This window comes from Colletotrichum tamarilloi (genome assembly GCF_030869305.1).
Source record: "Colletotrichum tamarilloi strain Tom-12 chromosome Unknown Scaffold_10.1, whole genome shotgun sequence".
NCBI lineage: Eukaryota > Fungi > Ascomycota > Sordariomycetes > Glomerellales > Glomerellaceae > Colletotrichum > Colletotrichum tamarilloi.
In genome coordinates this window covers 94,338-117,389 of record NW_026849393.1, presented here as the reverse complement: position 1 = coordinate 117,389, position 23,052 = coordinate 94,338, and the positions used below count along the sequence as shown (strand labels likewise).

The 23,052-nt window shown below is 53.6% G+C and overlaps 9 protein-coding genes across 9 annotated transcripts; 5 read left to right on the top strand and 4 right to left on the bottom strand.

The window, feature by feature from the left end:
• Nucleotides 1-1,095: 1,095 nt before the first annotated feature.
• CTAM01_04182 (uncharacterized protein) lies at nucleotides 1,096-3,075 on the top strand (the record flags this gene model as incomplete). Its single annotated transcript, XM_060520212.1, has 3 exons — nucleotides 1,096-1,329; nucleotides 1,601-2,110; nucleotides 2,164-3,075. The coding sequence occupies 3 exons, from the start codon at nucleotides 1,096-1,098 to the stop codon at nucleotides 3,073-3,075; spliced, it is 1,656 nt and encodes a 551-aa protein (XP_060384857.1).
• Nucleotides 3,076-4,142: 1,067 nt separating this feature from the next.
• CTAM01_04181 (mediator complex subunit Med5) lies at nucleotides 4,143-7,713 on the top strand (the record flags this gene model as incomplete). Its single annotated transcript, XM_060520211.1, has 6 exons — nucleotides 4,143-5,007; nucleotides 5,061-5,320; nucleotides 5,374-5,436; nucleotides 5,493-6,005; nucleotides 6,054-6,591; nucleotides 6,641-7,713. The coding sequence occupies 6 exons, from the start codon at nucleotides 4,143-4,145 to the stop codon at nucleotides 7,711-7,713; spliced, it is 3,312 nt and encodes a 1,103-aa protein (XP_060384856.1).
• A 147-nt stretch (nucleotides 7,714-7,860) lies between these two features.
• CTAM01_04180 (uncharacterized protein) lies at nucleotides 7,861-8,881 on the bottom strand (the record flags this gene model as incomplete). The annotated part of the gene is made up of 2 exons (XM_060520210.1): nucleotides 7,861-8,655; nucleotides 8,723-8,881. 2 exons carry the CDS (start codon nucleotides 8,879-8,881, stop codon nucleotides 7,861-7,863), a joined length of 954 nt encoding a protein of 317 aa, XP_060384855.1.
• An 802-nt stretch (nucleotides 8,882-9,683) lies between these two features.
• CTAM01_04179 (uncharacterized protein) lies at nucleotides 9,684-11,311 on the bottom strand (the record flags this gene model as incomplete). Its single annotated transcript, XM_060520209.1, has 4 exons — nucleotides 9,684-10,146; nucleotides 10,197-10,292; nucleotides 10,345-10,853; nucleotides 10,916-11,311. 4 exons carry the CDS (start codon nucleotides 11,309-11,311, stop codon nucleotides 9,684-9,686), a joined length of 1,464 nt encoding a protein of 487 aa, XP_060384854.1.
• A 624-nt stretch (nucleotides 11,312-11,935) lies between these two features.
• On the top strand, nucleotides 11,936-12,377 carry CTAM01_04178 (uncharacterized protein; the record flags this gene model as incomplete). The annotated part of the gene is made up of 2 exons (XM_060520208.1): nucleotides 11,936-12,226; nucleotides 12,297-12,377. The coding sequence occupies 2 exons, from the start codon at nucleotides 11,936-11,938 to the stop codon at nucleotides 12,375-12,377; spliced, it is 372 nt and encodes a 123-aa protein (XP_060384853.1).
• A 626-nt stretch (nucleotides 12,378-13,003) lies between these two features.
• CTAM01_04177 (X-Pro dipeptidyl-peptidase C-terminal non-catalytic domain-containing protein) lies at nucleotides 13,004-16,661 on the top strand (the record flags this gene model as incomplete). Its single annotated transcript, XM_060520207.1, has 5 exons — nucleotides 13,004-13,481; nucleotides 13,542-14,796; nucleotides 15,297-15,459; nucleotides 15,511-15,991; nucleotides 16,183-16,661. 5 exons carry the CDS (start codon nucleotides 13,004-13,006, stop codon nucleotides 16,659-16,661), a joined length of 2,856 nt encoding a protein of 951 aa, XP_060384852.1.
• A 1,706-nt stretch (nucleotides 16,662-18,367) lies between these two features.
• Nucleotides 18,368-18,622, bottom strand: CTAM01_04176 (uncharacterized protein; the record flags this gene model as incomplete). Its single annotated transcript, XM_060520206.1, has 1 exon — nucleotides 18,368-18,622. One exon carries the CDS (start codon nucleotides 18,620-18,622, stop codon nucleotides 18,368-18,370), a length of 255 nt encoding a protein of 84 aa, XP_060384851.1.
• Nucleotides 18,623-18,987: 365 nt separating this feature from the next.
• On the top strand, nucleotides 18,988-21,318 carry CTAM01_04175 (uncharacterized protein; the record flags this gene model as incomplete). Its single annotated transcript, XM_060520205.1, has 3 exons — nucleotides 18,988-19,176; nucleotides 19,316-20,506; nucleotides 20,584-21,318. The coding sequence occupies 3 exons, from the start codon at nucleotides 18,988-18,990 to the stop codon at nucleotides 21,316-21,318; spliced, it is 2,115 nt and encodes a 704-aa protein (XP_060384850.1).
• A 739-nt stretch (nucleotides 21,319-22,057) lies between these two features.
• Nucleotides 22,058-22,970, bottom strand: CTAM01_04174 (lysosomal cystine transporter; the record flags this gene model as incomplete). The annotated part of the gene is made up of 2 exons (XM_060520204.1): nucleotides 22,058-22,740; nucleotides 22,817-22,970. 2 exons carry the CDS (start codon nucleotides 22,968-22,970, stop codon nucleotides 22,058-22,060), a joined length of 837 nt encoding a protein of 278 aa, XP_060384849.1.
• Nucleotides 22,971-23,052: the final 82 nt, after the last annotated feature.

Genomic DNA, 23,052 nt, shown 5'->3' with positions numbered 1-23,052 from the left:
TGGAGACGGGGCCAACTTTGTACCCGTGATTGTGGACCACCAGGGACCTTAGGTAGTACGGTAAGGTACCTAAGGGGGAATGGGGGGGTAACCAGCAGAGGTCCGTTCAATCTGCAGCGTGTATGTTATTTAAATAAATAATGACCCCCGGGATTAATACCGCCCGTGTTCATACTATAGCATATATATTGACTTAACGGCAAGTGCGCCCCTTCCTCTTTAATTTCGGTCCACTATGTTTATAGAGCAGCCTTCCTTGAATAGAGTACTAGTTTTAGTAGAGATATTAAGGGCTAGAAGAAGCCCGTTATGAATTACCTAGTTTAAAGAGAAAAAAAAGGGCACTTTTATATACGTATTGACCACGCTTAACACCAGAGGTCATGTAGCTAGCAGACTGACCCCCTAGGGGCATACCCCCCCTAAGGAGCAGCCCAACGGACCTCTGTCGTGCGCCCACCCCCTCCCGGGTAGGTAGGTATCCGTACCTACCGACTTAAAACTCCCCAGTGGAGGTGAAGCTGCCTATCGTCTCGGGCACACTGGGACACTTGGAAGACAGGGTAGATAGCCACCCGACTGACTGCTGCTGAATCTCAGATGGCCCCTCCATTGAAAGCCAGTGCAAAAAAAAATAAAAAAATCAGACAGTTCGCTTGCGGCCACCGGCACCTCCCAAAGAACGACGTAGTAGGTACCTTGGCCCGACCCGTTAGACAGCGCAAAACAAAAGTCACTAGAACGTACGCATCCTCATTGGGTCATTGCAGGGCCCTGCACTTTCCATTTCTTCGACCCGCTCTCTCGCTTCACCCTCCCTGACTCCCAGTTTCCTTCATCTTCCCCCCCATCATCACAACTTTTCTCCCAGCGACCTGACAACCATATCAGGATTTTTCTCCCAACACGCGCAACTCCTACCCTCCTTTTTACTTTTGCGCGACACAATCCAGAAGATCCATCTCGACAGAGACCCTTCTACCCTTGACGCCTTTCTCGGACACCCGCCGGCCAAACATTGTCTTTTCCCCCTTCTCCTGACGGTCGGCAAGAAAACACCACTCAACAATCACATCAACCCACGCAACCGCAAAGATGGCTGATCGATACATCCCCGAACATCGCCGTACCAACTTCAAGGCGAAGAGCACCTTCAAGCCTGAGGAGCTTCGTCGTCGCAGAGAGGAGCAGCAGGTCGAGATTCGCAAGGCGAAGAGAGAGGAGAACTTGGCCAAGCGTCGTGGCATTGGCTCTGGCGAAAACAGACCCGGCGCTTCCCTCGGAGCCGCTCCTGACAGCGATGACGATACCGCTCCTACTGAATCCCAGGTAAGTTTTGCTTCATGTTTTTTTGCGATGTTCTGGCCTTCGAATCTTCTTTGTTTGAACCCCGCCAATACTGTTGCACCCTTCGTCTTATTTCCTCCCCCTCCTGTTGCCAGGGCGCCTTGCCGTTGCCCCACTTCCCTTTTGGCGCGAGTCGGTCCCTCTCTGCGTCTCTGCAGCCTCAAGCTTGCGCAAAGAGCTCGAATCGAACTCTGCTTCATCACAAGCTATAGCTCCTCCATTCATTCAAAGCAGCCATGCTAATCTTTCTTAGCTTAATGAGGATCTCCCCCAGATGGTTCAGGGCGTCTTCTCAGAGCAGATTGACCTCCAGATCCAAGCGACCACCAAGTTCCGAAAGCTGCTGTCCAAGGAGCGCAACCCTCCTATCGAAGAGGTCATCAAGACCGGCGTTGTCAGCCGCTTCGTAGAGTTCCTCCGATCGCCTCATACACTCGTCCAATTCGAGGCCGCCTGGGCGTTGACCAACATCGCTTCCGGTTCCGCCACGCAGACTCAGGTTGTCATCGAGGCTGGTGCAGTCCCCATCTTCGTCGAGCTCTTGGCAAGCCCTGAGCCCGATGTGCGTGAACAGGCTGTTTGGGCCCTGGGCAACATCGCCGGTGACAGCCCTCACTGCCGCGACTACGTCCTCAGCTGCGGTGCCCTGAAGCCTCTCTTGGCCCTTCTCGGAGACAGCCGTAAGCTTAGTATGCTCCGCAACGCCACCTGGACCCTCAGCAACTTCTGCAGAGGCAAGACCCCTCAGCCCGACTGGAACACTGTAAGGAAACATCTTTTGTCTTCGCACCTGTCCGTCGCTAACCATGTCTACAGATTGCCCCCGCTCTTCCTGTGCTTTCTAAGCTTGTCTACTCCCTTGACGACGAGGTTCTGATCGACGCCTGCTGGGCCATTTCATACTTGTCTGACGGATCCAACGACAAGATTCAGGCCGTCATCGAGGCTGGTATCCCCCGCCGCCTGGTCGAGCTCCTCATGCATGCCTCCACCTCCGTCCAGACGCCCGCTCTCCGCTCCGTTGGTAACATTGTCACTGGCGACGATGTTCAGACGCAGGTGATCATCAACTGTGGTTCTCTGCCTTGCCTCCTCTCGCTTCTCAGCTCCAACAAGGATGGCATCCGCAAGGAGGCTTGCTGGACCATTAGCAACATCACCGCTGGAAACTCCGCCCAGATCCAGTCGGTCATTGATGCCAACATCATCCCCCCTCTCATTCATCTCCTGTCAAATGGCGACCTGAAGACCCGCAAGGAGGCCTGCTGGGCCATTAGCAACGCGACATCAGGAGGCCTGCAAAAGCCGGAACAGATCCGCTACCTGGTCGCTCAGGGCTGCATCAAGCCTTTGTGCGATCTGTTGGCCTGCCCCGACAACAAGATCATCCAGGTTGCTCTGGATGGTTTGGAAAATATTCTCAAGGTTGGCGACCTGGACAAGCAGGCCGCAGGTGAGGGGCCCGACTCTGTCAACCGTTACGCTTTGTTTATCGAGGAGTGCGGTGGCATGGAGAAGATTCACGATTGCCAGACCAACGCCAACGAGGAGATCTACATGAAGGCGTACAACATTATCGAGAAGTACTTCTCTGATGAGGAGGAGAACGCGGATGAGGGCATGGCCCAGGGCACCGGTCCCAACGGTACCTTTGGATTCGGCACCAACGCCGCTCCCCAGCAGGGTGGCTTCAGCTTCGCCAATGGCGGCGATTCGATGGACATGTAAAGTACCAAATTGCCAGCGACCTTCGAAAATTCCGTTTGCTGGTTCAGCAACTTGCCAACATTGGATCAACATCCCGTCAATCCCATATTCCCCAATCCACAGCACCCACCGTCACCCATGCCCTTTTTGTCAGCGACGCATTATGCATCTTGCTAGGCTGACAGTTTTACAACACCCCCCACACATACACACAACACGTGCAATCGGCGTTCTCTAATATGGCTTGATGGAAACGATTGAAAGACATTCCCGGTGAGGAGAAGACAGGTCCTTTGGTAGCTTCAAAGCTCCAGCCTAGGAGAGGAAGAGAAAAGGCGGTGGACACGGGCCAAGGAACGAATGACGAGGCTCAGTTGGCACGGGTGACAGGTCTACCGCCTCGCCGCTTCAGAGCTGTAGGTCGGGATCTGGTTCGTCATGAAAGTCAAATCTGGCCACTCAGGCGGACTTGTGTGCACCGTGGGAGAGACCGGCCACATTGGCGCAACATCTCGCCGCAGAAACTGCACCTGTAGGAGACGAGCTGATTGATGCTAGTGCATCTCAACTCGAGAGACAGGCCTGAGAGCCACATGAATTGCTCCCCAGAACCAAGTGGTAACTGGCTCACAGCGTTCATAGTCAACTTTCTGCAATAGCGGGCAGTAGTGGAAATCAACGTCAAATTCATGAATTGTGAGAGCATCACATGCTAACTGACCCGATGAGCGTATTCTGATTGTTGAAATGTCCTCGTATGCATGCCACATAGTTGCCATTCGGGCAAGAGAAGGTAGTTCCAATAATGAGACTTGGGCCTAGGTATGTGATCCGTGGTCAATCACCATGTTCAGAAAGATGCAGGGAATGCATTAGTGGCTACTAGGGTATCCGTTCCTGGCGACCTACGAAAGTTGCCTCAGCATGCTTAGGTACCTAAGTACCCTGTGCGCTACCTTGCCATGGGCCTCCGAGGTGCGGATACACTCCGCAGTGGATAAGATGATGGAAGTTGCGTTAGCGAACGGCAGCGCGACCAAACATCAAGAAACTCATACTACCTATCCTCTCCCAGCACAGAGTCGCGCATGCGCCCCGACCTTCCTAGAACACATCACCGCCGCAACTCCTTATGCTTTCCCAGCTGCGCATTTACTAAAGCGAGCGTAGAAGTATGCTCATACAAACGGCCAGGGCGAGATCAAAGAGCCCGGCTTAATCCGCCTAGCGTCTTACTCCACGACAGCGACAACCTCGAATCAGCCCGCAACTTTATTGCCAGCATCGCCAACATGGACGGTCGCGTAATACGAGGCGTTCAGCGCGCCGCACTTGAGCAATGGTCCGAATTCATAGCCAAGAGTCTGGCTCACCGCATAGATCCCGAGAAGTTCGAATCCTATGTTCCGTTTCTCCAAGCAAAGCATCCGTTGCCGCCAGTTGCCGTCGCCGATCTCTTCTTACGACCGCAACCTCACAATCACGAGAGCCTCGACCCTCGAGTCCCACGCTACCTCCAGGTCCTCTCTAGACTGAACTATATCGATACGCCTTCGATTCTTAAAGCTTTGTACAAGTATTCGACCTCTCGTGGCCACTCCCGAGAAGCTGGACAATTGCCCAATGTCGAAAACCAAACAACAAGCTTCCCACGATGGGAGAGCTCGTATGCGGCCGAGGAGGTCATGTTCTACAGGCTCACCAAGTCTGTAGCACAAGGGACCGCAATACAAAACACAGGGACGGGTCTTGAGATCGCCAACGTCATGGCCAAATGGATTGCGCTCTTCACCGACGCCGCCACAGCCTTCACGGTCGATGTCATGGGGCAGCTTCACAGTAGCCAGGTAAGAGAAGAGATGGAATCGGCGCGTGCCGCATTCGTAGCTTTGCTTCTCGGGGTGTGCGAAAATCAGGTTGTTCTCAAGGCGTTGAGTAAACCCGAAGCCCAAGGTAGGTGCTTAGGTACTGCTGCAATGACTTCGCGTTAGCTAATCTTGAATAAGAAATCAGAAAGGCATTGTCCGAAAGCCTCGCCAACTTCGTCCCAACCATCATGCAAAGTGCTGGCCCTATCGCGACCCGTCTCGATATGTTCCGGACGAGTACGCTAGCAGGCTTTGAGCCAGTCGACGAGCAGAAGAACAAGTCGAATGCCGAGATCGAGGACTTGTTTGACTCCACGGTAGCATTGGAGAACTTTGTAGTGTCTGAGCTACCGATAGTCAACTCGAGGGCTGGTCTTTACATATACTTGAATGCTGCAGTAAGATAATTGAAGCTGCGCTCTGGGGGAGGTGCTGACAGGAAGCGCAATAGCTAGTTGGCCGGCCATTGATCGATGATCTAGCCATCTTCAACTACTTGAACAATAGATACCAGGTATGACTTTTTTTGGTCTGTGCAGACACAACGCGCACACCAACTGACATCCGCAGGGCGATGTACAATCAACAACTGTTGACCTCATCCTGGTCTCGTTCGACATACTGGCCAATGCCGCCTCCCGCAATGAAGGGAAACAAGCGGCACATCTATTGCGCTCATTTCTCATGAATAAATTACCGATTCTGATTGAAAGTCTGAGCAAGCATATGTACGGCCCAGTGAATGCAGAATACTGCATCACGGAAGCTCTCAGCCGCGTCGACACGACCACCTTTCCCACACTATCATCAATGTTCGATGAAACCAGAAGTAACAATCCCTTCACAGACTCAGTTCGGGAAGACTTTTGCTGGGCTTGTTGTCTCCACGGCCTATTGCGGGAAAGCAGTATTGAAACTCTCCTTGGAGAAACACCCTATTCATCCCTTCCAGCAAGCGGGAGATACGTCAAAGAAAATCTTGTCGCAGAATGCCTTGCAGATCCGGAGAGAATGCAGGCTCTGATTGGGGAGTTAGACAGCAAAGAAGGAAACGCCGGCGCCGTGTGCCAAGCTTTGACAGAAGTCAGTCTTCCGTACTTATCAACGCAGGCTAATGCTGACCTTTAGCAGGTAATGGGGCAGCTTTGCAGGAATAAGGAGACAATGTCCCTGAAACTATTATGCAGTCAGTTGGCGCAGAAGCCATTGTCTCTTGATGTCATGCTGATGTTCGAGAAACCTGCAACGATTCTTCATCCTTTGTGCGACCTTCTGGACAACTGGAAGTACGATGAGGACCAAGGAGAGTATCAACCCGTGTATGAGGAGTTTGGCTCAATTCTGCTTCTCGTTATGGCTTTCGCATTTCGTTACGGTCTTTCGGCAACAGATATGGGGATCATATCCTCTGACTCTTTTGTGGCAAGACTGCTCGGCCACGGCCACCAAAGTCGGTCTTTGGAAGAGTTATCAGACCAAGAAAAGGGCCATCTGGATGGGTGGATCCACGGCCTCTTTGACTCGGAAGCGGGCGGACTAGGCGATGAGCTGATGTCGTCCTGCCCGCCTCAGGACTTCTACTTACTAGTGTCGACTCTGTTTCACAATATCGTTCTAGCGTTCAGTACAGGACACTTGGCCGAAGAGAGCCTCAGAGGAGGCATTGAATGTAGGAGCTTTGGGAAGTCTGACTAAGAGTTGCGCTGACATGTTTACAGATCTTGTCGATACGTTCCTTCTGCCATCCCTCGTCGTTGCCATCACGTCTCTTGCCAACTCATTGTGGGTTGAGCGTCCTGACTGCCAAAAGGCGATTGTCAGGGTACTCAACTCTGTTTTGGCACCAACATCTATATCCAATGAAGCGCAAGCCATGCTCTCTTCCGTGATGAACATAGTTGCTAAGCCGCTGGAGCATTCCCTCAGGGCATACCAACGATCAGACCCAAAGAGTCAAGAGGTTGAACCGCTTTTAAAAGCAATCAAAGATAGTATCCCACTCTCCAGAAGAACGGGAGCCGCCGACCACCAAGAACTGGACGCTTGGTCAATGGGAGGATTCTCTAATTCTATCCGACAGACGCTACAGCAATTGGTGCAGTGGAGCATTCACCCAACAATGGACAGGATGCCTCCCGCGTACACCCATCGACAGATGTTGGTGGCGATGAAACTTCTTGGTGCAAAACGCTTACTACAACTCCTTTACGAAGACATCAGACAACAAACAGAAACGGGCAGCGGGAGCATCATTTACGATGTGGCAACAGCATTAGTCTGCGCGCCCGACGTGGTGAACACGCCGTCGAACCCGATCAACTTTATCGACAATTCAGGCAATGTACCGGCTCCCATCCAGAGGAAGCTTACTCTGCGAGAGGTTCTGAAGTCAGATGCCGAGGAGTGTAAAAAGCTGCAGAAGGTCGACATGAACCTTGCCGAGATTGTTGTGAGGCTGTACCGCAAGGTAGAAACTCAGATGGCCGTATCCCAGGCTGAGGTCATCCAAGCAGACACCATGCTGCAGACTGATCTCGGTCTGAGCTTAGACGCTGGCGCAGGCTCACTCGATGATGCCATGGCTGCCGCGGCTGCCAATGTTGCGCAAGGCGACGGGATGTCTGTGGACAACGTCAGTCTCGATCTGGGCCTAGGAGGTGTTGGCGGTGATCTTGGTCTCGGGGGCTCATCGAACAATGGTGGAGGGTCACTGGATCTCGGTGCCGACGACCTCTTCAGTGGCCTCGGTGCTGGTGACGATTTTCAATGGGACAACATGGACCTATCTTAGTGAACCTATCTTAGCACGGGGGGCATGTTCTCTTGACGAGGCCTTGGCCTCATAGAATAGTACTGCATATTGTATCAGATACCATCAAAAAGTATTTCCAGATACCATCAAAAAGTATTTCCCAAATTCATCCACTTCTTGGTTCGTTCATTTGGCCTCCGGCCAGCTACCAATAATGAACTGTGAGTTGCACATATTTGTAAGCTCCCAATCCTCGGCCCCCATCTCAGCCTTCATCGCCACGTCTCTCCGGTCTCCGCACAAGCCTCCGATGAACATGGTGGCCATGAAATGATCATCCGTAGCATGCGCCTCGCGGTACATGGGATGCTTCATCAAACTCGTCACCTTGCGCCTCAAGAGCGGCCCGCCGCACGGCTTCTTGCCGCGGATGGCCTTGCCGTAGACGGCCTGGTCGGTGGGGACGTCCTCCTCGTACGCGGGACAAAAGGCGTCAATGACCTCCTGGCGGAAGTCCAGCGCCCAGGGCTCCGGGGGCGTAGGCTGGGCAAAGTTGTCGCGGAACTTGAGCATGGGCGCCCAGTTGTTCCGGTAGAGGTTGTGGACGGAGCCGCCAGAGCCGATGAAGAGCGTCTTGTGCTTGGCGGCTCTCAGGGGCCGCAGGGCGGCGCCGACGGCGACGTGAAAGTGCGGGTCGTAGAAGTCGTTCATGGAGATGAGCGTCGTCGGCGGGCAGCCGGCGGGGAACATGCGGATGAGGACGAGGTAGGTGTCGTGGATCCAGTCAAAGGTCGGGTCCGTCTTGGCGGGGATTCCGGCGGCGGCGAGGTGCTGCTGGATCGTGGAGATGTAGTCGAGGTCTGGGTTCAGTTTGTAGGGGTGGTATTTCTCAGGGTTAACGTAGGCGACTGGTGACTTTGCGGGCGTTGGGTGGGCTGAGATGAGGACCTCGCCGGGGGCGTTTGTGGCCCAGTGGGCTCCCTGGTGGTCGTTGTGAGTTGAGTTGCTTCCATGAGATATGAGATGGTAGGGAGAGGAGCCTACTTACCATCATGACAATGTGTTCGATACCCTGGGCGAGGGCTTCATCGCCGCACTTCTTCCAGTACGTGGCCGAGTTGCTCTCCTCGCCGAGCATCATTGTTGATCCATGCGCGAACAGGAAAACGGGGTTCATTGGCCCCTCATCTTTGGATCCCACCGCCATGATCTGATTGCTATCTGGGTTCTCAACTCGTCCGTCTGAGCTGATTGAAGTAAGGCAAGCGAGTAATTGGATGTCTACGCAGCAGAGTATGGGTCACGAAGATGAGCAACGGTCGAAAGCCGCCTTCTTAGCACTCGGAAGCTGATGAGACTTAAGACACTGAGATGGTTATCTTTCGCCTGTGTAAGGAATCGGCTGGTGGAGGATAGGTTTTGCCGCCAAAGTTCGTTAGGAAGTCGATTCGAACGGCCCCATTTACGGAAACTGGTCTGAGGACGATAAAACGTTCCATTGTCGAGGACGCCTGGGTGGCCTGCCCGAGCTTGGAGTAGGTGGTGTTGGCGCTGGAGTGTCGGAGAATCAGCGGGACCAAGACCTGGGGTAAAGCTGGGGCCGATGGGGCCGGGGCGGGCACTTAGGAGTCTCTCCACTTCCCGAGCCGAACCCGAGCCGGGGAAAGTTGCCGAATATTGTTTGCTAAGGTAAAGGTAGGCAAGTGGTGTGTTCGGGACTCTGACAGGCGTGACAGGGTTCAACCTCAGTCTGTTTTCCAACTGTTGAATTCCTCAATGGCACTTCTTGGTTTCCCTAATCGTATTTGCGGCGAATTACTAAGCGGCATGAGTCCGGGAATGAGATGATTCAATAGCCTGATCTGTCGACCGCTCGTGATATGCCGAGAAGAGTTTTATGGAAAAGACGAGTGTGATAGAGTAGCATGCATGTAAACTAGAGGTACATGATATGATATGGTATGATACATATTGAGATTTACGACTGTCCTCCGGCGTAGGACGATAGTTTAACCCCTCAGTTTCAGCGCATAATCAAATACCCGCCTTCCGCCAATCCATGTGCCGTATGCAAGACTCGGAAGTACAACGCTCATGATCAGACCGGCACCCAGCACGAACCCTTGCTCGAAGAAACCCAGTCTGCTATTGCCTGGCTGGTTGGTCGGGCGCAGCGGTGCGACAGCCAGGGCATGCAGATTCTGGGCGGTGATGGCGCCGGAGCTGGTGAGGAGCTGCTCCAGTTTCGCGAGCGCACCGACGGGCTTCTCGACGAAATGCGGCCGGGCAACGGAGAACATTTCTCTACTGTAGCGGAATTCAAAGGCTACTTCGTGGGAGAGCGGTGCTGCCGGGCCGAGGAGGAGGTTCGAGGGGATCTGGTTGATGACGGAGACGTGGGCGGGGAGAAATTGGGAGAGGTACTTTGCTGCATCAGGGCTGGCGAAGAGATAGGCGGCTAAGAGAGGGTTCCTAGTCAAATTAGCAAAAAACCTTGATTTGACTGATGAGTTTTAGCTCACTCGAATTCATGAGTGTAAATAGAGTCTACAAGACCAGAAGAGGTCGTGATAGGCAGAAAGCGCCCACTGATCTTGATGTTCAAGAGGGAGGCATTCCTGATTGAATCAGCATCTTCGTCAACTACAAGTGAGTGAGATCCCAACTTACCTGTCTTGTATATCAACCAGCTTGAAGTCCTTGGACCCAAAGCTCGAGGCAAGTCTCTTGTCCTCAGCCTCCTGTACTGCCTTCCTCGTTTCGTCGCTGGCGCTGTCACTCGCACGCTTTACTATAGTCTCACGGGCAAACGCGAGCGAGGCATACTTTGAGCACGCCTCAAAGAACTCCTTCTTCACGAACTCATTCACGAGAACTAAGTCTGGCGCATAAGGCGACTGACCGCCGAAGCTGAAGCGCGCCGCCGTGATAGCCTTGGCAGCGGCCTCAATGTCCGCTGTTCGGTCAACTATAGCAACGGTGCGTGCGCCATTGGCGGAAATGAGATGGTTTGCGCGACTAGCGTTCGGGGTCGCTGTGTTGGTTTGATCTACTAGGATTGCCTGTGACAGTAATGTTTCGTCTGTGATCTTCTTGGCGATGCAGAAGGCATTCTGATTGAGGGCACGCGTAAGGACGTTGCGGAGGACGGAATCTAGCTGCGACAACGTATCTTCGAGCTGTAGGCCTTCCTGTCAGCTTCTGATACAGGTGAGCCAATGTTGCAAATTATCAGGCGTACCTCGAGAACAACAACAGAGCCGGCAGCCAGGGCCGCAGCAAGTGGACTCAGAATAGAGAAGAGCCTGGTGTAAGTGGTCGGCCGAATGATCACCAGTCCGGCACCGGTCCTTCTGCTCGTGTTGTCCTTGCCATGAGCAACCAGATACTCGGCCTCAATCTCCTTCGAGAAGTTTAGAGACTCGTAGAAATGTCGCACAGCTTCCAGTGCGAGGAAGTGCTCGGCCTCAATCTCTGTCTTTGATGCGCCGGTATCCTTCTCCTGAGCGACAGTCAGGGCCGCGGACTCTTTGCGCAGCTCGTTGTGGAGGCTGATGAGGTTATCCTGGCGGAAGCGAATGACTTCGGCGCGCCCGTCGACGAGCGTTACGAGCAACTTCTCTACAGCAGGATTCATTGCGGTGATGTTTTGGAGAAGTTCGGGAGGAGGACAAGCACTCGTTGACAGGTGAAGGGTAGAGCGACTCGATTGCAACGAAAAGTTGAAGTTGCGACGATGGAATAATGTGCTATCTACAAGACCTGAGCTCGCTATACACAAGCTCATATCGGAATCATGGGCAGATCCGATGAACTCGGCAAGCTCAAACATCTGTCCGCGGACCGTAACCTTCGTTTGAGCTAGGCCCCGGCTTGTTGGAGGGGCGGAATGTGGAGGACAGGGGTGCTGGTCGTTTCTCGACATTCGTTGCTTGCGGGTTGACTAGGATCTGGTAGGCGGCAGCCTCCAAACCGACGCTTGCCACAGGTCTTATTGGTTCTCTCCGCACTTCCGACGCAGGCGTATCCGCAGGTTCATGGTAAGGTTGATCGGGTGGCGCGGGTCCTTGGGAAGGGACGGGTCGACGGTCGGCATATTGAAGCGGTGCCCTGCCTCCTCGTGTCGAATTTCTGAGATAGGCGTCTCCAATTCTCCAAGGCCATCTCTACCATTTCTTGTCGAAGTTGTCTGAGTTTCAATAGATTTCGCTTGTTCATCATCTCACCACACACATACGCAAAGACAATAAGCAAGGTCATCATGTCGGCAACTGTCACAGAGAACCCTGTCACGACGACAATCCAACGAGACTACCTCCACGACTATCAGATTCGTCTCACTGGAGGCGTTGAGGAAGCCTTCGCGAGAGGCAATGCGGATGCTCCATCGCCAGCAGCAGTGAACCCGCCCGGATGGTACGACCAGCACCGCCAGGTCCCTCCATACAGGCCGGCGAACACGAATATGGATATAGCAGACAGGCCATGGGGGTCAAATGGCATCGAGTCGGCCTTTGTGTTTGTCATGTTGAATGGGTGTTGGCTTCAAGGGGTGAGTGCAATCGTCGTTCGCGGCGTATGCAAAATGGGTGAAGGTGAGCATGCTGACATGAGTCCATCAGGTTACCAACTGGCTCTGGAGGTCGACGGGTGGAAGAGTGAATAAGGATATTTTCAGGTTCAAGGTCGGTGGTGAGTTTTGATGCGCTGGTTGTGAGATTCTCAGTGAATAGTGTCGCCTTAGAGGCATGGTGGTGGCGGATGGCACCTACTCTGTGTTCAATGTATTCAATGACAGCAATCCATTTTCTATGTCTGCAAGATATCGTAAACCCTCTAAATCTCTCCTTTGATTGACTCCATCGTGTGGTGGCCTGGGGCAGGGAATCTGGTGTTTGCGACGAGTATCATCTCATTTGCCTTACCATAAGGTACCTAAGGGATCATAATACGAATAGTCCGTACCGAGACGAGGTAGGAACAATACCATGCTAGCTCCGCTCGTTGGGGCCAGCCCCTCCCCCACCGTTCCGCCCGTGCGCAACAAACGCCATACACGGAGGCGGCGGCGGCAGCGATGAGGAGTAGAGGCAGAGTGAGTACCACCCGAAGTAGGTTGATGTGTGGGAGGAGGGGTCCGATCATTGAAGCATCTTGCATCATCCGCTCCATTCATCTCATCGTCGGTGAAAGAGTTCAAGTGCCCAGTCCCGCCCACCCCATTGCAATAAAACCAAGGAACGCCCCTCCAAGACTTGACATCTCCTTCGACTGAACGCCAATCACCCCCAGCCTGAGACATATAGGCAAACATTTAGCTCCAATCACCATGTCTGTCAAGACCCCTCCCATCAAAGACCTGCTCGAGGTCACCGAGGACCAGGAGAATGGCCTCACCTTTATGAAGAACGTCTCCATCCCGCTCAAAGACTCCCCGCTCCCCATTCGCGCGAACGTCTACCTTCCGCTCACTTCGGATAAGGCCGCACGTTACCCTGTGCTGGTGACCTACGGACCGTATGGCAAAGATATCCCCTATGCCAAGTTCTATCCCAAGTCGTTCAGCGAGGTTGCCCCAAATCAGAGATCCAAATACTCGGCCTGGGAGACGCCCGATCCGGTCTTCTGGACGAGCCAGGGATATGCCATCGTTCGAGCCGACGAGCGAGGACTGGGCCAGAGCCCAGGACTGTTGGATACCATGAGCCGTGGCACGAGCGAGTGCTTCTTTGACGTGGTTGAGTGGGCTGCAGATCAGCCCTGGTCTAACGGCAAGGTCGGTCTGTTGGGTATTTCGTATTACGCTGGTGCGTTGTTCCTCTTCTCAAACTATTAGCCGAGACCGCTTACTCACCTACTACTCCCAGGTTCTCAATGGCGCGTTGCCGCTCGGCGGCCCAAAGGTCTCGCGGCTATCATCCCTTGGGAGGGTATGTCCGACTACTACCGCGACCGCTGCCGTCACGGCGGCATCCACTCCAATAAGTTTATCGGCTTCTGGTGGAACCGCCAGGTACTGGTCAATCAATATGGCAGGAAAGATAGATCCAAGCTGGACTTCCCTCCAGATGGTCCTGGAGCCAGAGGTCAGGAGGACACCATTGAGGGTGACCTGCCAGAAGACGTCCTGGTAGCCAACCGCCAAGATCAGACGAAAGACAACGAAGCTAACCGCTTCCGCGACGATGACTACTACGCAAGCAAAGAATACAAGCTCGAGGACATTGAGGTTCCTGTTCTGAGCGTAGCCAACTGGGGTGGCATCCTTCTTCACCTGAGAGGCAACGTCCAGGGATACCTCGGAGCAGGCTCCCAGCTCAAGTATTTGCGCTTCATCACTGGCCGTCACGATCTCCCATTTTACTACCCCGAGGAAGTGGAGCTACAAAAGAGTTTCCTCGATGCATTCTTGAAGGGTGAAGATAGAGTCGGCTGGAGCACGCCTGGCAAGGTGCCTCCCGTGACGCTTACTCTGCGAAAGGGCAACGTCGGATTCAACGACGCCGAGAAGGAGAAGGCGTATCCCAAGAGAGAGGAAGCTGCTTGGCCAATTCCGCGAACAGATTACACCAACTTCTATCTGACGCCTGACCTTGGTCTAACGACAAATGGCTCTGGCCAGGATTCCAAGACTGTCTCGTATAAGGCTTTGGGTTCCCTGGAGAACCCTCAAGTTGTTTCCTTCACGTCCGCTCCCTTTGAGCAAGAGACGGAGATCACAGGCCACGTCACGGCCCATCTCAACGTCTCGGTGACGCCCGACAACTCGGAAAATGAAACCGATATCGACCTCTTCGTGACCCTGCGCCACATCGACCCATCGGGCCAGGAAGTCTTTTACACCGGAACAGCTGGCGACCCCGTGCCGCTCGTCAAGGGCTGGCTGAGAGTGAGCAATCGTAAGGTGCACGACGAGAGCCCCAGGCACAAGTCCTGGCTGCCGCATAGAGAGTACCTCTCCACAGACGTGCTGCCAGTCAAGGCTGGAGAGGTCTACGGCGTAGACATCGAGGTCTGGCCGACAAATGTCGTTGTCGACAAGGGCGGCAAGATCGTCTTCGAGGTTAGCAGCGGCGACACCCAGGGCAGCGGAATTTTCCAGCACTGCTCAGAAGTTGACCGGTAAGTTCGAATTTGCTCAATTCTTTCCCCAAGGACTTTAGACTAACAACTCCATTATTCAGGCCTGCATCCAAATTCTCTGGATTGAACAATATTCATTTCGGCCAAGGCCTTGAGAACTATGTCACTCTACCCGTAATTCCTTAGAAGTAGAGAAAATTGAAGCCAGGTGCGGAGTTCTAATGCCGGAGTGTCTTACTCTCCATCATCAGCTGTGCCTGTGCCGAGTTTGCAAGTTGGTTTGGGCTCCGAGTCCCTGATCCGAGCCTCCTACGTACCTTTGGTGGGCCGGAGTTAAAATCCGGGGCCGGTGGGGGTGGGGGAGAGCGGGGGCGCCGAGGTTGGTGGTAACTACCTACCTTAGCAAACAGACATTTGAGCTCCAAGAGCTTCATCGCGCACGTGTAAAAGGAATGCAGCCTGCTGCGATACAATCAGAACCTCTCTAGAGCCCAATCGAATTTCATAAAGCCAATCATTGATACCAATCTCCCTGCCAGCATGAGTTTCTCCGAGCATTTCTCCCTTGCCAACATTCCGTACGGAATCGCCAGTGACGCGAACCATGCAAAAGGCGTAGTCACGAGAGTAGGGGACTCGGTCGTCTTCCTCTCTGACCTAAACCTCACAAATTCCGCGGATCTCAAGTCCGCTTTGTCTCAGGTCTGACCATTTGTCCCTCTTAGTCACTTGTGAATACTGACAGCCTCAAAGCCGACCCTCAATACCCTGGCGGCAGTAGAAAAGACCGAGCTCGGGATCCTCCGAAAGAACATTCAACAAACCCTTTCCGACGAATCGACTCTGTCTGAACATGGCGTACCGATCGCCGAGGTTCAGCTACACTTGCCAATCAAAGTAGACGGCTTCACAGATTTCTCGTGCTCCAAAGAACATCTCTTGAATGCTTCAGAGGCAGTCGTGGGCAAGGCCTCCATGCCACCCGCAGCACCGTACTTGCCCATCGGCTACAGTGGTCGGCCTTCTTCGATTGTACTTTCGGGGACGAATATCACGCGGCCGTACGGGCAATATCGTGACGGAAACAGTATTGGTTTCGGTCCCTCCAGAGCGCTTGATTACGAGCTCGAGGTGGCTTGCATTATTGGGAAACCGACGCAGCTTGGAGACCGCGTAGCTGTGACGGATGCCGACGAGCATATATTTGGTCTCGTTCTGCTGAACGACTGGAGTGGTGAGTCCCGATTTTCCTTGCAAGATGTTCTTGCGATGCTAATGGAAGACAGCTCGCGATATCCAAGGATTTGAGATGAGTCCGCTGGGACCGATGAATGGCAAGTCATTCGGGACGTCCATCAGTCCGTGGGGTGAGCCAGACTCTACTCTGTCTCGAAATTGAAAGAATGCTTGCTAACTACGTTGAAGTGATCACACTCGAAGCACTCGAACCTTTTGCAACACAACCTCCTCCGAAGGATATACCCTCGCAGCCATACTTGTTGGACAACAAGGAGAAATCGAGTTACAATATCGCCTTGAAGGCCGAAGTAGTAACTGGCGACGGGGCTACGACGGTGTGTAAGGCGCAGCTCAGCTGGATGTACTGGACGTTCCGCGACCTAGTGGCCCAGCAAACAATCAATGGGTGTAATCTCAACACTGGCGATATTCTGGCGACGGGGACGGTGTCGGGAGCCGGCGATGACGAGCACGGGTGTCTTCTAGAGATGACCAAGGGCGGCAAGGTCGGTTGGAAGACGTCCACTGGTCAAGACAGGATGTATTTGCAGGACGGAGACGGCGTGCGCATCAGCGGGCAAGCTGGGGATGGCGTGGGGTTTGGTGACTGCGTGGGGTTCATCGGGGCCGCTCGGCCGTTTGGAACAGCACAGGTCCATTTGTGAAGCGACAATGGGTCATTGGCAAGAACGAGGAGCCTCGGAACTTGAACGAGTAAGGCAGGGCTGGAGTACAGATAGGGCGAAGGGAGCCGGGACCCCGGGGAGCTCCAGGTCTCTTTCATGGAGGACTGAAGTCGGCTTACAGTCTGGAAGGAAAGAGCCTAGGCATCTGCCTTACATATTACTCCGTTGGTGCGCGTGTATCGAAGTGAAACTGCGGCAGCAGATTTGAGCGGCTCGGAGAACGGGAAGTTAATGAACTGAACTGCTCCGAGCCTTCGGCATTGGGCTTCCGCGGAACCTCCCTGTAAGGGATCCTTCTCTGGGCCTAGGCCTTATTACCTACATAATCGTACTGCCTATACATAGCCTTCAGATCTTACCAAGGTGAAGGGAATTTGCCCCCAATGTCCTCCCCCACGCTTGGTTGGAGTCTTCGGGGATGGAGGATGGGGGATTGGAGGCGCATAGACCTACCGCGGTCCGCGCTATGCCTGTAGACGGAGAATTGCCATGCATCAAGAGGACCGCGGTAGGAGGGGGAAAAAACGCGACTGTGCCTAAATGGATTGAATAGGTAAGTCTTACCCCAAAGGTCCACCTTTCATCAGCCACTTCAATGACTGTGTGTTCAGTAAACGCACGTCCCATCGCGGTTGATTTCAAGATTCAGCAACTTCTTGGACTTCTGTCTGGCTGTCGGCAAGTTCGGAGCGGGTCCGGGATCCACTTGTCCGAGGTTTATGCGCACGAATCGATGGTAATCGGAGGAACGGGCTCGTTGGCTCTGGTATCCTGGTCCCCGTCACTTGTGTCAAATGTCCCGGTCGCGTCCGATTTCATGTGGGAGTGAAAGGCAGATTAAACCCTTTTGAAGTGATTAGATGGTCCAATCGTGACCATTTGCGCAAACCGCACCTTACCGCAGCTGTCTCTACGTATCACTGCATATCTCGCGTAGGGGTTACGTAGAACAGCTTCAAACATACTTTGCTGGGTTAGTGAAGGTTCATGAGAAAGACAACACTTTGTAAGGCAATTGGCTTAGGCACCTGTTATTGCTGATCTAGAGTACCTTATAGGGTAGTAGAATAAGTAGAAGAAGGTGGGGAAGACAAAAGAAAAAGATTGGACAGAGTTCGAGGCTACAGCTCTGCAGAGAGCGCAGGCTCGGGACGGCGGCAGCTACGACAGGCGTGGCCGAGGCGGTCAGAACCCCGAGAGCGAGCTTAAGCAAGCACGCGGACGGTGCAGCGCAAATGGTGCACAGGTGCGTCCCAGCTGTTCCAGTGTCTGCATGTGCATGTGGCAGTTGAATGTTCGATGGCGCTCTCCTTCATCAGCCAAGGTTCCTACCTACTCCCGGGATACAATCGGCGATAAACCCTGCTTGTGTCTTATCGGAGTTCTTATCGGACCAATCTGCAGGGGTTTCCAAAGGGGTCAACAATGATCCGGCGCGTGTTCCTGACTCCCGCGTGCAAGGAAGAAAAAAAAATTACGCCAGATGGCTGGCGATTCCGAAAAACGGGCACCAACCTTGGAATTGACTCAGGTTCTCCCGCTGTTTCTGGCCTTGTCTCTGATACCTCTTGTCTTCTGCTGTATGTCTCTGACCTGATGCGATCCGTCTGACTTCGTCATAAGGCACCCATGGTGCCTCTACCCAGGTTGTCCAAAGTATCCGTATCCGTACATAGGGACCTAAGTCAAGTTCCATCACTCCCAGCCTGAGACCTACAAGCCATTCCAAGTTTCCTGCATTCTACCTCTTGCCGCGTGCAACACCCAAAAAAGAAAAAGGTGCCTATTGTCACTAGTTCCCGGCTGCAGCAAGAAAGCCTTTTCCTGCTTCGTGTGTGTGACGAACTTCCCCAGATTGGACCCCCTTTCTGCCGGCCTGGCCTTTTACCCTTTGCTCCTTCCCCCTTCTTCTGCTCCTTGTCTGCTCTGCCCACTCCCATCTGTCCCCCTTGTAATATTCAGGGCATAATACCAGAGGACCAGCAAGGACCAATACTGGAGAGGAAAGCACAAGTGCCAACGGCTCCTTCCCCATCTCCAGCTAGGCCCACGTCGGCTAAAGGCCAATCTCATCGCGGCCGCACCTGCCACCAGACTCCGTCGCGCAAGCGGCAAGAGCATCCAGGTCCACTCAACCCACAACCCACTCGAGGGCCACAGTCACCTCACCTCACCGAGCGCACCTTCTCCTCTTCTCCTACACAGGGCCCAGGAAGCGACAGCTCTCGAACCATTTCTCCTGTGCGCTCGCACTCCAACAAACCTTCCACCCTCCACATAAGCTCAATTGCAGAAGCCGCCCAAGATGAGCAAAGCAGCTGCCGTTAAGGAGGCTGTCAAGGAGAGCCTCCTTGGCGCCGAGGAGCCCGTCCAGCTGTCTGCGCAGACAAAGGCGAGATTTGTTGCCAATGCTGTCAAGGATGAGGTGTCAGGAGAGCTCTACATGGGCCCCGACGAGTTCACCAAGGCTGTTGCGCCCGAGGATGAAGATTTCGTAAGTTCGGGTTTTCACTCTAACCTCACCTTCTGCTCTTCCAATTTGTCACTGCTGCGGGAGCACAACCCAGCTCCGATATCCCTCCGATGAACCGACCACTCGATCCATTTTACTGACTCTAAACCTAACACCGCAGCACAAAATCAAGCGCGAACAGTACGGAATTCTCTTCGGCATCGCCGACCGTAAGGGTTCCGGCAAGATTACCCTCTCCGAGTGGGCCGCCTTTGAGAACCTCCTGATCAAGCCCGACGCCGAGTACGAGATCGCCTTCCGCCTCTTCGACGTCGATAGAACCGGCAATGTCAAGTACGAGGACTTCCGAAAGCTCTACGAGCTAAACAAGGGCCCCGACAGCATTCCTTTTGACTGGGAGTGCGAATGGGCCAAGTTGTACATTGGCAGCAAGAAGAAGCGCCATCACATGGACTACCCCCAATTCTCCCAGATGCTGCGTGGTCTGCAGGGCGAGCGCATCCGCCAGGCTTTCCAGCTGTTCGACAAGGATGGCGATGGATTCATTGACCCCGAGGACTTTGAGCGCATTATTCGCGAGACTTCCAAGCACAAGCTCTCTGACCACCTTCTCGAGAACCTGTCGACTCTTTGCAACATCTCGCTTGGAAGCAAGGTTTCCTACGCCAACGTTCGCGCCTTCCAGAACATGATTAAGGAGATTGATCTGGTTGAACTGATTGTGCGCCGTGCTTGTGCCAAGAGTTCCGACGGCAAGATCACAAGGACGGAATTCCTCAACCAGGCCGCCAAAATCACTCGCTTCTCCCTCTTCACCCCCATGGAAGCCGACATTCTCTTCCACTTCGCCAGCCTTGACGAGCCCTCTGGTCGCCTTGGCCTCGGCGACTTTGCCAAGGTCCTCGACCCATCATGGAGAAACGCTGCCTACGAGGCCGACGATGCTGCTTCGCAAGTTCTTGCCAAGAGCGCCGGAGCTTCCAAGGCTGTTCTCGCATCGATTCTCGAATCCGCATACAACTTTGGTCTCGGTAGTTTGGCAGGTGCCTTCGGAGCGTTCATGGTCTACCCCATTGACCTTGTAAAGACCCGTCTCCAGAACCAAAGAAGCGCCAGACCGGGAGAAAGATTGTATAAGAACTCGATCGATTGCTTCCAGAAGGTGTGGAGGAACGAGGGGCCCCGAGGCCTCTACTCGGGTGTTGTACCCCAGCTCATTGGTGTTGCGCCAGAGAAGGCCATTAAGCTGACGGTGAACGACATTGTGCGTACATACTTCACCAACAAGGAGGGCAAGATCTGGACTGGCCATGAAATTCTTGCTGGTGGTACTGCTGGTGCATGCCAAGTTGTAAGTTCACTCTCTTTTTTACTACAGTCTGGTGTAACCTGAAAGCAAGTGGCAGAAGCTAACATTGTTTTTCACAGGTCTTCACAAACCCCCTCGAGATTGTCAAGATTCGTCTCCAGGTCCAGGGTGAGGTCGCCAAGACTGTTGAGGGCGCGCCCAAGAGGTCGGCTATGTGGATTGTGCGCAACTTGGGTCTCGTTGGTCTCTATAAGGGTGCCTCCGCGTGCTTGTTGCGTGATGTTCCCTTCTCGGCCATCTACTTCCCTACTTACAGCCACTTGAAGAAGGATCTCTTTGGCGAGTCTCCGACTAAGAAGCTGGGAGTTGTCCAGCTGCTTACCGCTGGTGCCATTGCTGGTATGCCCGCTGCCTACCTCACCACCCCCTGCGACGTCATCAAGACTCGTCTTCAGGTCGAGGCTCGCAAGGGCGAGGCCACCTACACTGGTCTCCGTCATGCTGCCAAGACTATCTGGAAGGAGGAGGGCTTCCGCGCCTTCTTCAAGGGCGGCCCTGCCAGAATCTTCCGTTCTTCCCCGCAGTTCGGTTTCACTCTCGCCGCCTACGAGGTTTTGCAGAACGTTATCCCCTATCCCGGCAAGCCTGAGAGCTCCAAGGTCCACACCGGTGTTGGCGATGCCATCTCTACCTTGAAGGAGAAGCTCGACACTAGCCCCTTTGCCCGCAGCCCCAACGCCCTCAAGATCATCTTGGACATTGATGAGGACTTTGGAAAGGTCAAGGTCCCTAGCCAGGAGAGTTGGAAGAAGCTTCCTGCCTTCATGCAGACGAACGAAAACGCCTCTTCATAAGCCTTTGGAACGGATTGGAATAGCCAGAGAGAGCCTCGATGCTTGTCTGGATGAGAAACAAAGAACCCAGAGTCACAAATGGGAAGAAATCGCATATACGGCTGGGGAATACAAAAGTTCTAGAAGAATGAGTCAAAGACAGCGATGACGACACCCTATTTCTCAAAGCGAGTCATTCAAGAAGAAGCTATGTGAGAGGGAGGCTTCTCTTCGATTACGGCAGAGAGATGGAGGTTGAGAGATTTGCATATCCCCTCGACGGCGTTCAAGGGCAGGCATACAAAGGGATTCGTAGCAATTCCTCAATTTTACACTTTTTTTTCAGTTTTGTTCATTTTGTGTCTTGTAGAAGCCTTTTTTTCCTTCTCCTCTGAAAGAAGTTTCTCCTTGGTGTTGCTGTAACGTGAATTGGTATCGTTGCGTCTCGACTTTGAGAGGGTCACATGTCATGGATACAATGTGTAAGGTACAGACCGTAGTGGTAGAATTCTTAGAATTTCTAGAGTTCCAGCTTAGACTATCTAGAAGGTCTTCAGACGGCTTTTGTTCACACTGAGATGTCTTGAGAAGTGGTCAGGATGCCAACCTGACAACCTGCCAAGCTTGGGCGTCTGAGCAAAGCTAACAAAGCATTGAGCTAGAAGATCTTCAAGGCTTCCAAATTTCTACTAGTGTACTGGATAATATGTCAAGTATATTCCAAGCCATATGTGTACATGTATGACGAGTCTGCTCTAGTCTAGTCTAGTCTTTGATGCTCCTCATCGTCCGCACGGAGAAGCGAATCTCTCTCGTCAGCCTTGCCGTCAGAGCCGCGGTAGAGGATGTAGTGCTGGGTCATGAAGACCAAGTCGTACACCATGGAAACATTGCCCAGCGCGAACTTGACAGGGTTACCGGTGATGCCGGACCAGTCGCGCTGCAGGTAGGAGTCGATTGCCTGCTGCGCAACAGAGAGGAGGCCGCCGGAGAAGTCGAGCAGGATCTGCCAGATGGACCAGCCCTTTGTGGACTTGTTGCGGTAGTTTGTAATGACCTGTGGGGTGTACTTGATGAGGGTGATGACGAGCTTGACGTAGGACACGGCGTAGACGACGTCAAGGGCGCACCAGCTCGTGACGGGGTCGCCGTCCCCCGGGGCGGACGCGACGATGAGGCCGACAACGGCGACGCCCACGATGCAGCCCGAGGCGATGCCCGAGATGAAGCGGCTAGGGTTCGTGCCCGGCGCGGGGGTGAAGCCCCAGAGCTTGGGCACGTACTGCGAGGTGGTTATGCAGGAGAGGAGTAGGGCGTGGGCGGCGAAGGTGATGTCGTTGAAGGCGACTGTCGGGGTGAGGCCGTGGTTGCGCGCGGCGTACTGGGCGCGGACGACGGGGGAGTAGTAGAAGGCGGCGTTAGAGACAAAGTAGGCGAGGAAGCCTGCGAAAGTCGGAGTGTCAGCGCTGTACTTGAAGATTGTCTCTCTTATGTTCTACGTGGTGTCCTGGGTTCTTACCTAGGCAGTTGATCAAGGGAAAGTCGACCGTTGTACCGGCCGTAGTTTTCCTGTGGAAGTTGAGGAGAGGCTGCGGGTAGAAGGAGCCGGACCAGCAGAGAAAGTAAATCCAGCCAAAGACGGCGGATAGGAAGGGGAGAAATTCGAACGCCATGTCGACTATAGCTACTGAAAGCGAGGTTGAGCGGAGTTTGTTGAACTCAGTGAGATGCCCGAATACTGTTCTTTGAGCCTTC